Below are 15,592 nucleotides of genomic sequence, written 5' to 3' on the forward strand. Positions count from 1 at the left end.
AAGGGGGCAAATACACTGTACGGCCCACTTATGCTGGCTTGAGCCGGCAAACACCTTCTCCAGCTCAACAAACTGGTGCAGTCTTATTCTACCCAGGGCCCTGGGCTATACTATATCCTGGAAACACAGAATGGAAGACGACACAGCCTGGCCTTCCGGGAGCTGGCAGAGGGCCCAGTTTCAGTACAGCCAGAGCTCAGAGGAGAAGGGCAAACCCAGAGATGGGTAGGGATGCTGTCAGGGATGGCTTCTTCCTTTCCCCCACAGTCGGCATCTGGAACGTAATCTTGAAGAGTAAAATGTGAAGCCCAGAAGGGAGGGATGGGTGCTCCAGGATAGGAAGTCATGAGCAAAGTCCCAGGGGCATAAATGGCAGGCAGCATACCCAAAGTCCAAGCAGTGCAGTAAGGCAGAGTGCTGGGAGAAGCAGCCCCTCCCTGACACAGCCCAGCCAGCATGGGCTCTGGGGCTCCCTCCAACTCTTCTGGAGTCCTGACTGCCCAGGCTCTATCTGACTGCTGCCAACCAGCCAGAGAGCCAAGCACTCACTCAGCCAGATGGCACCCTCTCCTTCTGGTCACGACTCTCCCTCCAGGTACAGGAGGCAAGGCCAGTCTGTTGCCCCAGCTGCCTCAGTTCTCCACTCTAAAAGATTGGGAGGGTCCCACCCTACCAATTTACAATGCATGCACCTCTCCAAAGCTCCCCGACTGCGGCAGACAGAACCACCACCCTCACAAAGCTGGGCTCAGGGACACCTAGAATCCCCTGCCCTGGGTCTTCCTGCCCCCCGCCCCACAGCAAGTGGCCTGGGACACCCTGAGCAGAGCCTGCATTACGCCTCACCTTGTGCAGGCTTTTCAAACAATGACTAATCCACTTGTGCGTCTGCCAAAGCCCATGAAGCCCCTCAGACTCCCACTCTGACCAGGACTCAAGGAACCTGACCATCGGGGGCAGGTTTCCCAGAACCTGCATCCAGGACGGCCATGATGATCTGGCAAGAGCAAGGCCCCTCACAACACTCAATGATGTACAAGCCACAGTGGGTAAGGCCCAGGACCCTGCAAAGAGGGATGGGTGGGAACGAGGGATATGAGCACGCCCTAGGGATATGTGGGTCTCCCCAGTAGCCTGGCTTTTAAAAATCATTTACAGTTTATACCTGACAGAATTCTGAGAAACTTTATGAATAATGACTGTGTGCGATCAGACCAAGAAAACAAATCGAACACCACTAAGAAGAGACAAACCTAAAAAATGCTCAGTTTATTATCAACAAGTTTGAATTGGAATCTTCTAAAAATTTCTAGAATTGCACCTTCTAGAAAGGACGTTTCAGAGAGAGGGCTCCACTTCCCAGAAGGCGCAGCAGGATCATCCATGTTGCCCACACAGCACAGACCCCAGCTTCACCATTCTAATGGAAACAACAGCACACACTCCAAAAAGCAGGCCAAATCAAGCAGGCGTTTGCTGAGCCTCTGACCAAAGCAGACATGTGCTCGCCACACTGGGGAAGGGAGAGATGAAGACTGGGGCTTCATCCTCCTTGCAGAAAAGAGAAAGCATGGGTATAGCTGAGTACCGAATGAGGCCAGAGGGGTTGGGGAGTTGGAGGGGAGGCTCAGAGGAGAGAACATTGTAGTCTGGGGAACTCAGGAACACTCAAAAGAACAAGAGGACTCTCTGTGTTACAGTCTAAATGTTTATCTCCTCCCCACCCCCGCCACCCCACCCAAATCCAGATGCTGAAATCCTAATGCCCAATGTGAGGGTATTTGGAGGTGAGGTCTACAGGAAGTGACTAGGTCACGAGGGTGGAGCCCTCATGAATGGGATTAGAGCCCTTCTAGAAGACCCCAAGTGAGTGCACAGCAGGAAAGTGGCAGTCCACAACCCAGGAAAGAGCCTTTGCTGGCACCCTAGTCTTGGACCTCCAGCCTCCACAGCTGGGAGAAATACCTGTTGTTCACAAGCCAACCGGTCTGTGGCAGTTTGTCAGAGCAGCCCCAAAAGACGAACACATCATGAAGCCAACCTGGGCAGAACACAGTTCTGCAAGCCAGCTCCCCTGCCATCCAACTGAATCAGTAAGCACTGTGCTTTCTCAGATGATGAGCAGCGAGTCCCCCCCTCCCAACACACCTCCTCAGGTACCAGGAGGAAAAGACGCCATTTATCAGCCCATCAGCTGTTGCAGGTCAGGCCCCAAGCTGCCCCATTTTATCTCCTAGCCACCGTGAGATCGCGGGGGAGGGGAAAGAGGTCCAGGGAGTATACCCAGGGCCCCACTGCTCCCAAAGGCCCCGGACAGCACTTGAGCCCAGGCCTGGGGCTCCAAGCCCTGTGCTCCTGCCCTGGCTGGCACAGTACAGATTCGGCGTGGGTAGAAGGGGTAGTGAGCTCCAGGGAGAAGAGGAAGGAGGCCAGAGAGTAAAAGTGTGCTCCCAGGCTGGCCCTTCCAGAGCAGGCCTCCCTGACACTCGGTCCCACCAGCAGAAGGATCACTTTCTTGGAACTGCTTAAAAGTAATCACCCCAAGAAATAAAACAAATGGCTTTAATTAAAGCACATTAAGTGAACATCTGGCTTTGTGTCCAAACAGACACCTACAACAGGGTTGAGTGCACTATACTGCCAACAGTAAGAAGCCCCGCACCTGGCGTCAAGCAACACGGCCACAGTGACTGCCCACCAGGAGGGGGGCACTGCACCTCTACCCACCAAGCTTGCCTCTCAGCCACTGCCCCAGCTTCCCACCTCATGCCAGGGGACCTGTGGCTCTGTCTCTGCAGGAGCACCTGGTGGGCGTCAGGGGCGACTCTGCCTTCACACAGCTCTAGCCACAGAGGCCCCTATTTAAGAGGCAGGCCGCCTCGCTTCTCCTGGAGGACCCACACATGCTGGGTGGATGCACCCCGCGAAGCAGGGAGGCTGTTGGCAGGGCCCCGCTGGGGGCCCTTTGGCAGGAACAAGAGCAAGCCAGAGGCTTGGGCTGTGGGATGCGCAGACACTCCCCCTCGCCCACCCCCACGGGTCCCTCAGACGACGGCCAGGAAGCCCTGATGTCTTCTCCATCCGGATGCAACCATCCAGCTTCTGTTTCATCCACCTTTATTCAAAGGACCTCATCAAAGCCAGTTTACACCGGGCGGAGGAAGGAAATGACCGCCCACAATCTCCACGCAGACTCGCTTTCATTTCAATCTTCCTCTCTAAAACCCGGGGAGAGGGGCGGGGTGCCCCTCGTGGAGAAAGAACAAAAACAGCTGGGCTTGAGCTGCGGACTCCGGTGGTGGCAGAGCGGGGCGGGCTCTGGCACCAGACTCCAGCGGAGCAAACGCGGGGCGGCAGCGCCTTCTAGTGGCCGCACGGAGCGCCGCACACGGCTCCTCGGTCCCCTGGAGGGAACCCCGCACAGGGAGCAGGAGAGCGGGTCTCAGGGGACAAGGCAGTGCCAGGCAGGAGAGCCTGGTGGCCCACTGTGGGCTGCACTCCTACAGCTACTCCACCTGCGGACCTCCTGGCGTGGAGACCGGAGCACTGATCCTAGCCCTCGGGCACCCTCCAGCACAAACCTTGAGCTGTGGACATACCACATCGGTTCCCTCCAGTATTGACCCCCTGGTCCGGCTCGGGCACCAGGCTAGCCCCCAACAACCAGCAGGGCTTTGGCATCCCCTCCCCAGCCAGAAAGATCCGTGGGGACACAATGTAGCGAGGCCCAGCTGGGGTGGCTCAACACAGGCCCAGCACCTGACCGTCTCTGCAGGGGTGGGTAGGGTGAGCTGGCTCTCAATCCACTCTCCCAAGGGGGAGTAAAGTTTGCTGCTAACACTGACGCCCAAACAGAAGGGCCTGGACTGATTCTGACCCCAGCACTGTAGGGCACTAATCACTGCCCCCCCTCCACCCAGGTCCATCAGCTCACTGGGAAGGACACTGCACCCATAGGTTCAGAATGTCCTTACAGGTCCTAAGCTTGGTGATTCTGCAGTGTTCTGGGAAAGCGAGGGAGACAGATGCCACCCTTGGAGCAAGCACAGGCTTTGTTCAGACTGGTGTAATTAAATATATGGGGCCATCAGGCAGGGGTGCGAGGTGGGCTACAGCCCAGCCCTCACTGGCTCCCACTCTGGAGGGTGTCCCCTCCTCCCTAAAGCACGACACAGCCCAGCCCCATGACTTAGTTTGGGAACTCAAGTAAGTCACCTGATCTGTCAGCCATGGGGTCTCCTTCACCTGTCACCATGACGTTCAAATGAGATGTTTATAAAAGCCCTTTTATACAATCTAGAGTGCTGAACAAATGTTACTATTATTCTCCTAATCAAGTCTTCATACGAGTAACATGGCCTCGTTGATTTTAGAAATAACATTACTGTATACATCTGAAATTTCTAAACTGTGTTCTTCAGAAGACAAGCCTTTCCAGAGATGCTATCTAATGTCTTTCTGGTGGGGCAGGGAGTGTCCAGGCACCTGGGTTTTCTTGTAAAATGCATTTTGGCAAACACATAGAAAAACAGCAAATACACATATGCAGTTGTCCTTATCAATAGGTAATCATCTCTCCATTAGTCATTGAGGAAATGCAAATCAAAACCAGATCAATGAGATGCTCCTTCACACCCACGAGAACAACTATGATCAAAAAGACCACAGCAAGTGTGGGCTGAGATGTGGAGACTCTGGAACTTTCATACGCTGCTGATGAGAAGACAGATTGCCACAGCCACTTTGGAAAACGGTCTAGCATTGCCTAAAAGGGTAACATGTGACCAAGCCATTCCATGCCTGGGTATATATACCCAAGAGATGTGAACACATATAACCACACAGAAACTCATGAACCAATATTCACAACAGAATTATTCACAACAGCCAAAAAAGGAGAAACCACCCAAATGTCCACCAAATAATGGATAAATGTGGCATGTCCATACAACAGAATATCATCCAGTCATTAAAAAGGATGGAGTATTACCCGTGCCAAGCAAAGAAAGCCAGATACAAAAGGTCACGTATTGAAGGAGTCCATTTGTATGAAATGTTCAGAACAGGCAAATTTATGGAGCTAGAAAGCAGTTTGAGATTGCCAGCTCTGGGGACAGAGCAGAATGGGGAGTGACCGCTAATGGCTATGAGGTTTCTTTAGGGATGATGAAAACGTTTTGGAACTAGTGGTCATGGCTGAACAATCTTGCGATATTAAAAAACCACTGAACTGTTTCTTTCAAAGGGGTTGCATTTTATGGCATGTAAATTCTACCTCAGTTTTTTTAATTGCAAAAAAGAAAAATGTGATCGCCTTTTTCTAAATGATCTATGGGAAAACAGAAAATTGTGAGGAATTCCTGGTGTTCAGCTAGAACACTGTATCTGTACCCTGAGGCCAACCACCCATGTGTCAGTGTGACTCAGCTTTAGGATGGTACCTGACCTGTGGTACGGGCTTTGCCTTATAACGTTAACACATGATCTGTGGTACTGTCTATGGAATTATCCAGAGTGCATCATACAGGACACAGTAATACCATATAAAGTCATTCCCTCAGATCAATGATTGAAGTTCTTCCTGAGAAACACGCATTGGTACACAAACTACTCCAGTTGTTTCACGAACATATTATAATTTAAAAGCACTCTACTGGCAAATGGGTTTGGTGACGTGGCGCTGTTCTCTAAATTCTGTAGTAAAAAATGTCAGCCTGTCTTTCCAAAGAGCCTCTCATTGGAGGAGGCATTTCTCAGGTCGCCTCTTTCCCGGACGGTCATAACTTATTCAAGTCTCATTCATATGCAAGAGGCCTGCCGCTCTGACCAGCTGGAGAAGCTGCCTTTCAGTGTCACCTGTTTGTCATTAGCTTCATCAGCACGACATCCAGCATGGCGGGCTTTACGCTTCCTCCAAGCCTCCACGGTGAGCTGAAGGTCTCATCTCTTCAAAACCACTCAGTTGTGCTCCTGCAGAAACTCTGGAAGGGCCCAAGGGTGCACAGAGCTTCCCCATCCTTCAGCCACCCCAGTCCTCAGCACACGCTCCTCCCAAAATCCAGCAACTGCTTTATGTGTGGAAAGCACACGGCTTCCTTCTCAGTCCTAACTTGTTATCTGGAGACTGGGCAACCCTGCCTCATGCTCTGAGGAAAATGGGTTTGACGGAAGAGATGATCTGCCGATCACTGAGAACTCTCAGAGGATTCCTGGGTTTAGCTAATACAGCCATCAGTCGGTCAATTGTGAATATTGATTGAGAGCCTTGAAAGTGCCAGGAACTGTGCTAAGAATATGATGGTGGTGGGGGAAAGAGGAGCACCTCTGTTTCCACTGTTTTGTGCCTTCTACACGGGGGAGGGGGGGTTCCCACTAAATCGGCTTTCCTGGCCTCTTGCTCCGCACCATGCACATGAATCCCTCCCTTAAGGTAGGAGGAGAAACTGGTCTGATGGGTGAGTTTGGAAGGCATGCCCGCCCTGGCCCCTCCTCTGCTTCTACTTGGCCCTTCATCCTCTCCTCTTTGCCCTGCTCTCCTCCCCCCTCCCTTCCTCTCCTCTCCTTTCCTCCTCCCTCTTCTGGATGGAATTACCTGTGGAGAGCCTGCCTACCCCTGCAGGGAAGCCAGTGGCTGTCCAAGACTGCCTGTCCTTCCAGAAGTCTGTCTGATTCTTGTGTTCCAGACAGGCTGCCTGTCCCGAGTCTATCGCTTCCAACTTAGGTCAGAAATAGGAATGGCGTTTAAGGGGTTCCTGTGGACCTTGGGAGATGAAGAAGGGAAGTGATGTCCTGCCCTCACGGAGATTATATTCTAGTAGGGAGAGAAGACTGCAAATAATTAAAAGGATGGTTATTTCCTCAAACATGCAGAGCACCTCCCACCTGCAGCCTTCCCACATGCAGCTCTGGCTAGAGCTCTCTCCCTCCTAGAGGGCAGAAAGTGCATACTCTCACTCCCCTCCGTCTCTGTTCAAGTGTCAATTCATCATTGGGACCTTCCCTGACCACCGTGGCCAGCCAACTTCCCCCTCCCCGAACCATACGCTTCTTACATCCTTACCCTGCCTTACCTGCTCTAAACTTCTCACAGTCTGATTTGCCCTATCTGTACTTGTTTATCTGTTTGAAGTCTCTCTCCTCTTCCACACACATACTCGTGCTCCACGAGAGCAGAAACTCGGTTCTGTTCCCACTGTTCATGGCACAGGGTAAGCGCTCCTCTGCTGAACGAATGAAGGAACAAACAAACGAGAATGTGTTACAAACAGGGTGATGGGAAAGAAGATGAGGGCCCGGGTGGAGGCCACTTTAGACAAGGGGTTCAGGGAAGGCCTTTCGGAGTGGCTAACATCTGAGTGATCACGCAACAAGGAGCATTAGAGAAACACCATGAAGAAGCAGTACGGAGTACGGTGAGGCGGGGGAGCCCCACGGGGCCTCTGCGCCAGGGAAGGGCCAAGGGGTGGGGGGGCTGCCCATCCCAAATAGGGGAAAGGAGTGGACCACAAGGCGTGTCAGTGCTAAGGGATGCCGGGTGCTCCGGGGCCTGCTCGCTATGCAGATTTTTCCCCACAGGTCAGCAGAGCGGGGGCCGTGCTGTGGCAGCAGCACTGGGCTGGACGGGCTGCAGAAGGGCCGCAGGTAATCATCTCTCCATTAGTCATTGAGGCGGTAGGGGGAGGGGTTTGACCCTCGTTTACAGACAAGGCCTCGGAGGCCCAGAGCAGTGAGGTGGCTGACCCATGGTAACCCAGCTAGTAAATGGCCAACTGGGGTTGCAATTCAGAGCTGTCTCACCCCCTCAGGGCCTTCTCATGCCCAACCCACTGCATTTTGCAGCAAGACAAGATGAGCGGGTAGGTGACACTCAGCAGTGTGGGTTCCTGGATGGCTGTGCCCGACCCACGTCAGTGTTCCCCGTAGCTGTGAATCAGGGTCCCATATACATCAGGTGCTTGGTCAGGCCTGGGAGGGCTCTTCAGGGGTGAGGCAGGGATGGCCGATCATCTACCCCAAACCTGCTCTCCTTCACTTCCCAATTAACTGAACCCCTATTTTTAATGGAGTAGTCTTTTTTGCTTCTTCCTCCATCCTGCCACCAAAACACAGACGTGATGGCTAAAGCTGTAGCAGCCAGACTGGCCCATGAGGACAAGGGTCAGTCACTCCCTAGGGATAGTGACACAAGCAGCTGCAAGGAGCCTAGGACACTCACGACTTCAGGAAGCCCCAGACCACCAGGAATGCCCACCTCTGACCTCCCATTTCCATGAGAAATAAATCTCAATCTTGCATAAACCACCACAATTTGGGATTTCCACAGCATATTCTATCAAACCTGATAGAGCAAGGAAGGCTGATGAAAAAGACACGTCTGGATATAACTGTTACAAGGGTAGGGTTCCTCTTGACAAACAGAATGAGGCAATAGATGGCTCAGACGCAGACTGAGCAAAACCCCATGAGAAGGGACAGCTCCTTCCACAGCCTGGGGAGGAAAGGTGGGACCAGGAAACTGAAGCCACACACCACAGGACTAATCCGGGATGAAAGTGAGCCAGGGGTCAGGATGTTCTGAGTGGAAGGCATATCATAAAAGCAGCATATATGCAAGATGAACGAATGCAGCAGCCTTGCCCAGGCCAGCCGAACCAGGAGCACTTGGAGAACAGAGAGCAGTCCAGCCAAATGTTTTCTGAATGCCTACCGTGAGCCAGGCACTGTGCTCTCAGGGAAGGCGGCACAGAGAGGAGGGCTGAAATGGGTCGAACTGGGTCTTAAAGGTCGGGAGGAGAGCCCCAGGTGCTCCTGTATCCCCTTAGAAAAGTGAACTCCCACACCAGCCTCTGCAGCTCCATCCAAATTCAGATTCCCAGAGCCCACCCAGCAGCTTCTGACCCAAAGGCTCGGGCAGAGCCCAGGATTCTGAATTTTTAATAAGCATGCCCATGTGATTCTTTTTTTTGTTTTTTTTTTTAAGATTTTTCTTTATTTATTTGATAGAGAGAGAGAGACACAGTGAGAGAGGGAACACCAGCAGGGGGAGTGGGAGAGGGAGAAGAAGGAGGCTTCCCCTGGAGCAGGGAGCCATATGTGGGGCTGGATCCCAGGACGCTGGGATCATAACCTGAGCCAAAGGCAGACGCTTAACAACTGAGCCACTCAGGCGCCCCATGCGCTGATTCTGATGCCGTCAGTCCACAGACCTATTTATACAGGCTAGTAGCTCCTAACCTGGTGCTTGGAACACAGCAGATTTGGATGCTTATTAAATAATTGAAGACATAATAGACTTCCACACTGTTAGGAGACAATAATAATGGACACAAGATTTTTCTGGTTAAGTGAATGGTTCCTTGGCTAATATTTAATGAACCAAAATATAATCTGAGGACACTAATATGGATGTGGGCACAATTTCCACGCCGGCTCACCAGAGCTCTGGTCTGCAGCTTACAGACATGGTGGCGACCTCCTAGGAGCCCATGCTGAGGGAGCAGGCGGTCTCCAGACAGGTGGGTGGGCAGGGAGCTGCCTTCCTCTCCCCAAGGTGTCCTCACACATGTCAAGACAACTCTTCTCCTGACTAGACTGTGCTATTGCCTTATCTTACAAGACAGAAGTGTTCCTTAAAGATGAAACATGGTCTGTGATGATTTCACTCATGTGGAATTTAAGAAACAAAGCCGATGAACATAGAGGAAGGGAAAGAACAATAAAATAAGATAAAAACAGAGGGGGAGGCAAATCATAGAAGACGCAACATAGAAAACAGAGGGTTACTGGAGGGGAGGTGGGAGGGATGGGGTCTTTGTATGATGGCCATTAAGGAGGGCACTTGATGGAATGAACACTGAGTGTTATATGTAAATAATGAAACCCTAAATTCTACTCCTGAAACCAATACTATACTATATGTTAACTAACTTGAACTTAAATAATACCTCAGAAGAGAAACAAAGAAGAAACATGGTAGAAAGGGGAAAACACTGACCTAGGACATGGGTCTGGTCCTAGGCAGGTCAGTAACTCCCCAAGTGGCCTTGGGCAAATCTCTTCACCCATCGTACTATATGGTCTTGAAGACCCCTCCCAGCCCTGATGCAACCAGGGTGGGAATGTCTACAATTTCCTTCTTCCTGACTAACACTTAAAGATTAATCCTTCATATGAAATGCGCTTCCATATGCAAGGCATGATGTTGGGTGCTGGGGATACAACATTTAAGAGGAGTCAGGGTCCACGCCTTCTGTCTACCTTGTCTTGAAAGGTAGACAAATAATTCATTCACTGTATAATTACAACAGTGATAAATATTACTAAGGAAAAGGGCTTGGTGCTAAGAGAGTGTATAATGGGCACTCAGGAAAGGTTTGCCAAGGAAATGACATTTACACTGAGACCTGAGAGAGAGCTAAGGATGGGGGTCGGGGTAAGGTAATTTAAATTTATTTTTTTTTAAAGATTTTATTTATTTATTTGACAGACAGAGATCACAAGTAGGCAGAGAAGCAGGCAGAGGGAGAGGAGGAAGCAGACTCCCCGCTGAGCAGAGAGCCCGATGTGGGGCTCAATCCCAGGACCCTGGGATCATGACCTGAGCCAAAGGCAGAGGCTTTAACCCACTGAGCCACCCAGGCGCCCCTAAATTTATTTTTAAATTCAAGTTAGCTAACATATAGTATAGTATTGGTTTCAGGAGTAGAATTTAGGGGTTCATTATCTCCCACGCAGAGGGAGAAGCATGTGTGAAGTGATGCCAGAAAAAGCATTCCTTTCAGGAATATTCCAAACCTGAGAGAGAATCAAATGACCAGTAACATGAAGCCAACCTTCCAGGACCATATATTTAAGGAAAAAAAGAGCACCGTTTATCACAGACAGAAAACAGATTCACAAAAATCTGACCTCGAAACTAACAAGAAAGATTTTAGGCTGAAACCAACAAACTGTTCTCTGACCACAGCCATCTAACTACAAAGCCTCCAGACCCTCATCAGCCATGCCTCAATTCATGTCCCCCACAGCTGTTTCCAGGGCCTAGTGACCTATGGTTGTTCAAAGAGAGCATGGCAAAGGGAGAGAGCAGGAAACACAGGCACCATGATGCTGGGAACCTGGCCCCAAGGCCAGTATTTCTGGTGCGGACTCTGTGCAAGGCATCATGGGACTGAAGATAAGACCTGACACGTTCATAGCACAAGTGTGCACCAGGGAGGAGGAGGAAGAGGAAGACTTGTCTTCTGATGGGGTATCCCTGAAAGGCTCCAAAGAGGCGATGGCAAAGACAGATGACCAAGACCTGGAGATGGAAAGAGAAAGAGGGTCCCAACGGCAGCACGACACAGCAAAGGCCTGGCAGCTAGACAGCCCTGAGTACACAAGAAGCTGTGTTGAGCTGGAGAGAAAGGGCTGGGTAGAGATCTGGCCCAAGTTGCTACCTCTGACTCCATAAAGTGATAAAATGACAATGCTGGTCTTCAGGGTGGTGTTTGGAGACCCTGTCAAATCCCAACTCTGCCCAGACTGGCCCTTTGATCAAGTGCCCTTAGTTTTCTCCCTCGGCCAAGCATTAGAGTACTAGGGATCACCTGGGACAGGCTGCCAGGTCTCACCTTGAGATTCCAATTAGGTAAATGTGATGGGTCCCAGGCTGAAAAACCCCAGGTCAGAGAGTGGGTCAAGAACCTGGATTCTGGGTCTCCTACAGCATGAAGTCCAGGCCCGGGAGCCCTTCCCTGACTATGGTGGGTGCTCCAGACAGGTTTACTTGTTCTGGACAAGAGACAGACTTTGTGGGCTATGAGGAGAAGCAGGAATGGAAAGCTGTGGAAGGCTGGGCACAGACGGTCCCCAAGTCTAGGGACATTCCCGGGACGGTGAAAGCTAAGTAAAGAGTGGCCAAGGACTCAGGAGGAAAGGAAGGACATCCTGGGCGAGAATTCATCTTTAAAAGGCACAGTCAACACACTCAAGATCTAAGGTGCACACAGGAGGATGAAAAGCAAGGCTGGAGAGAAGGGCCAGGCCCACAACGCAGCCTTCCTGGAAGTTGGGACTTGAGCTGCCAGAGACCCCTGAACCTTGCAGGATCTGGGCAGCAGATCCCCCATCAATCACTGGACACAAACACATGGAACATTACTCTTACCTCACTACCCCTTCCCCCACTATCAGTCTCCATCCTTTAAGATCACCTCCTAGTCTTATCCAAAAATCAGACCTTGGATGCCCTCTGTGCAACTATGAGGTCAAAATGAGGCTAGCAACTTGACTGAAGCAATTAACACTAAGCCAGGAAGCTAATCTCTGACAAGCAGAGCTGGGAGATCATGGGAGATGAGGGAGAGAAGTGGGAGCAGAGTTGCCAACGAAGCATGTTGCTCCATCCTGGGACAAGGTGGCTAGCTCTGCTGTGCTCGCCCCAGATCGTATCTGTACCTCTTAGAGCTTCTGCTTCCTCCCTCAGAGTGACTGGTGGCTTCTCTAAATAGGTTCGTGACCCTGGAGACTAGGTAAGAAGAAGGTACAGAGAGGGGATGAGGTGGTTCACAATGTCTGGGTTTCGGCTTAGGCAGTTCTGACTTTAATACGAGAAATATCACTGCAACTTCAATTCACGCGACCTCACTAAGACCCTGGACACAGACTTCGCATCAGATGACTACTGCCTTCAAACGACCCGTTCCAACCGCAAAAGTCAAAGATTGAGAATAAAAAGTGCAGACTGCGAAGGCAGTGCAGAATCCTGCAACGCCAGCAGAGAGGGGGCGAGCCAAATCTCGGGAGAAGAGGGACTTAACGGGTGGGGCACGGGTCAGGGTAGTGAGTCCACGCCCCGCAGCACTCCCGCACCGGCTGAGTGCTTCTGGCTCCTGGGCACGCCTCCCGAAGGCTGCCTCCAGCACACCGAGAAACACGTTTCCACGTTTCAGGCAAAGCTGGGGCAATGGGGGGTGGGGGGGACAGATGAATGTATAGGGTGGGCCATCCGCCAGGAGCCCCCGGCCTCAGCCCCGCTCACCTTGCACTTGAAGCCGGCGGCTGGCGGCAACAGTTCCCGCAGCAGAGCCTTGGCCACCTCACGGCTGGCCTCCTCGCTCACGAAGTGCAGGTTAAGCACCTCGTGCGCCTCGAACTTAGCGAGGCGCAGCAGGGAGCGGAGCGCGACGCGGGCCTTGGCCTGCAGCGCAGCGTTGTGTTCCGCCTTGGTGAACATCATCAGCAGGTGATAGTCCACCGGCCCCGGCCCGCCGCCCTCCAGGCTCTTGGCCTTGGCCCCCAGGGCCGGCGCCACGGAGCCCCGCGCCAGCTCCGGCGCGGGCGGCGAGGGCACGGCGAGGGCCCCGGCGCGGGCCTCCTTCAGCCTCTTGGTGGCGCTGGAGAAGGTCTCCCGGCCCGAGCCGAGGTAGTAGAAAGCACAGACGGCCAGCGCTGCGGCCAGCAGCAGCGCGCAGTAGTGGGAGCGCACAGCGGCCAGGCGCGCCATGGCCCGAGAACATGAGGGCCCGCCTCGCCGACCCATGCACCACCCGCCCGGAGACAGAGCAGCGGGGGAACGGCAGCGGACACCAGCACCCTGGCAGCCACTTAGGGACCCAAGCGGCGGGCAGCGGCCATGGCGGGGGCGGGGCCTCGCCGCCCGGAGCCAATCCGCGGGTGCTGATGCGCGGAGAGGCAGGGCCAGGGCTGCTTGGCAGCCGCTGGGTCCTAAATTTAGCGGGATTCAAGACGGGAAGGATCGGGCGGTGGGTGAGGACTGAGACTTCGAGAAAGCCAGCGGGGCTGCAAGGAAGGTCTATTGAAATTGGGCGTCCTAAATGCCCAGACCCAGACGCTATAAATCGAAGCTGTGCCTTGAAAGGTATAGAGGCGCCCCAACGCAGGACGTTCGTTAGCAAAAACACTAAACTGGACGCACAAAAAGGGAAAAATTTTCTTTCTGAACCTTTCTCCCCGAAATGTTTGGAGGCTTGAAGTCCTCTCCCCGCCGACTCCTTTCACACCTGGGAGACTAGCTGGGGCTAGGGAGTTTAAACACGCTCCTTCCTCATTCACGGTAAATGAGAAATGCCACCTAAGGTGCAAATGGCCTGCCCAACCCACTGGCACCTGAAGCCATGTAAAGGATGTGGCCAGCAGGGGGACCCCGCTGCCCACGACTTGAAGATAGTTTCCAAAGTCCCAGGAAGTAACGCTGGAGACTTCTATAATACCTTAAGAGAATCTCAAGACGTGCCAAGTCGTTTTTCAAAATTTTAACTGAGGCACACTGAGGTAACTTGTTCAAGGTCACTCGGCTTTGACCTTAGACAGCTGGGACACTTGACAACTACATAAAAACTCATTAACTTCAGTCTTCTAAGGACTGATGATAATACTACAGCATTTAAACTTGTACAAATGATCTGCATTCTTGAAGGTCACGGAGGTGAAAATGCATGGGCAAATGCACATACGAATTATCACTCAGCCGTTTACTGTGCCATGCTCTTATTGGTGAAAGTGGTACCCCGAACTACAACGCATCTTTTTTTTTTTTTTTTTTTTTTTTTAAGATTTGACAGAGAAAGAGTACAAGTAGAATGGCAGGCCGAAGGAGAGGTAGAAGCAGGCTCCCCACCGAGCAGGGAGCCCGATACCCGGCTCGATTCCAGGACCCTGGGATCATGACCTGAGTCAAAGGCAGCCACTCAACCGACTTAAACACCCAGGCGCCCCACAATGCATCTCATTTTTAACTCTTGTTTTTTTTCAATTGGAGTAACAGTTTTCTGAAAAAAAAAAAAAAATTGGAACTCTAAAGTGGGCTGAGTGAAAAGATCAATACATACTAATTACCTGTGGGGGTAGGAAGGTAACCCAGTAGCTAAATTAACTCACTCAACTGATGGGCTCTTACTTTATTTAATCCTCACAACCCTAAGAAGCAGAGGTATTATTTGCACTTTACAATTGAGGAAATTGAGGTTTAGAGCATATATTGCGCGAATTTAGCTGGCTAGTAATAGAGCCAGATCTCAACCCAAATCTTATTTCTGCCAATGCATAAGCTTTTAGCCAAGACTCACACTGAAAGCAATAATTCAAGCCGTGGGTTGTGTGTATGTTACCACAACCTTCAGCAGATATTGGTTACAAGAGCAAGTTCTCCAAGTTAATCTAACATGACTAATTATTAGACTTCAGACAGGATCCTTAATCTGAGCTTCAATAAGATCCATTTGGAAAACAGGGTTAATACTAGTATCTGTGCCTTATAGGATTATAAGACAATACATAAAAAGCAGAACTGTGCCTAACACTTAGCAAACAATACAAAATATGCTAGAAACACCAAACTCTACAAAAGGGCAAAATAGCCAACAAGTACCCAAATATGGCGACCATAGCTTTTCTAGGGTAATAACAAATAACCAAACTACAAATCTCCGTTAAGACTTTATTATATGTTTCGTATTATCCCCACAGCAGTGTGCTACAGCTATATTATATTCTAATTGTTCACTAGTAAAAAATCTGGAGTTGTGGCCCTCACCTTCACATCAATAATGTGGTTTTTCCTTATGCCAGTTATTCTAGAACTTATTCA

At 51.3% G+C, this 15,592-nt stretch overlaps 1 protein-coding gene across 1 annotated transcript in view; it reads right to left on the bottom strand.

Moving 5' to 3' along the window:
* Nucleotides 1-13,649, bottom strand: part of XXYLT1 (xyloside xylosyltransferase 1) — a 155,371-nt gene extending 141,722 nt beyond the window's left edge. Inside the window, exon 1 of the mRNA XM_004745296.3 lies at nt 13,025-13,649. Within this exon, the coding sequence (XP_004745353.1) occupies nt 13,025-13,525 (501 nt within the window). The 5' untranslated portion in view covers nt 13,526-13,649. The remainder of the gene's footprint in view (nt 1-13,024) is intronic.
* Nucleotides 13,650-15,592: the final 1,943 nt, after the last annotated feature.

This window comes from Mustela putorius, unplaced genomic scaffold (genome assembly GCF_011764305.1).
Source record: "Mustela putorius furo isolate JIRA1106 unplaced genomic scaffold, ASM1176430v1.1 tig00003834_pilon_pilon_pilon, whole genome shotgun sequence".
Classification (NCBI taxonomy): Eukaryota; Metazoa; Chordata; class Mammalia; order Carnivora; family Mustelidae; genus Mustela; species Mustela putorius.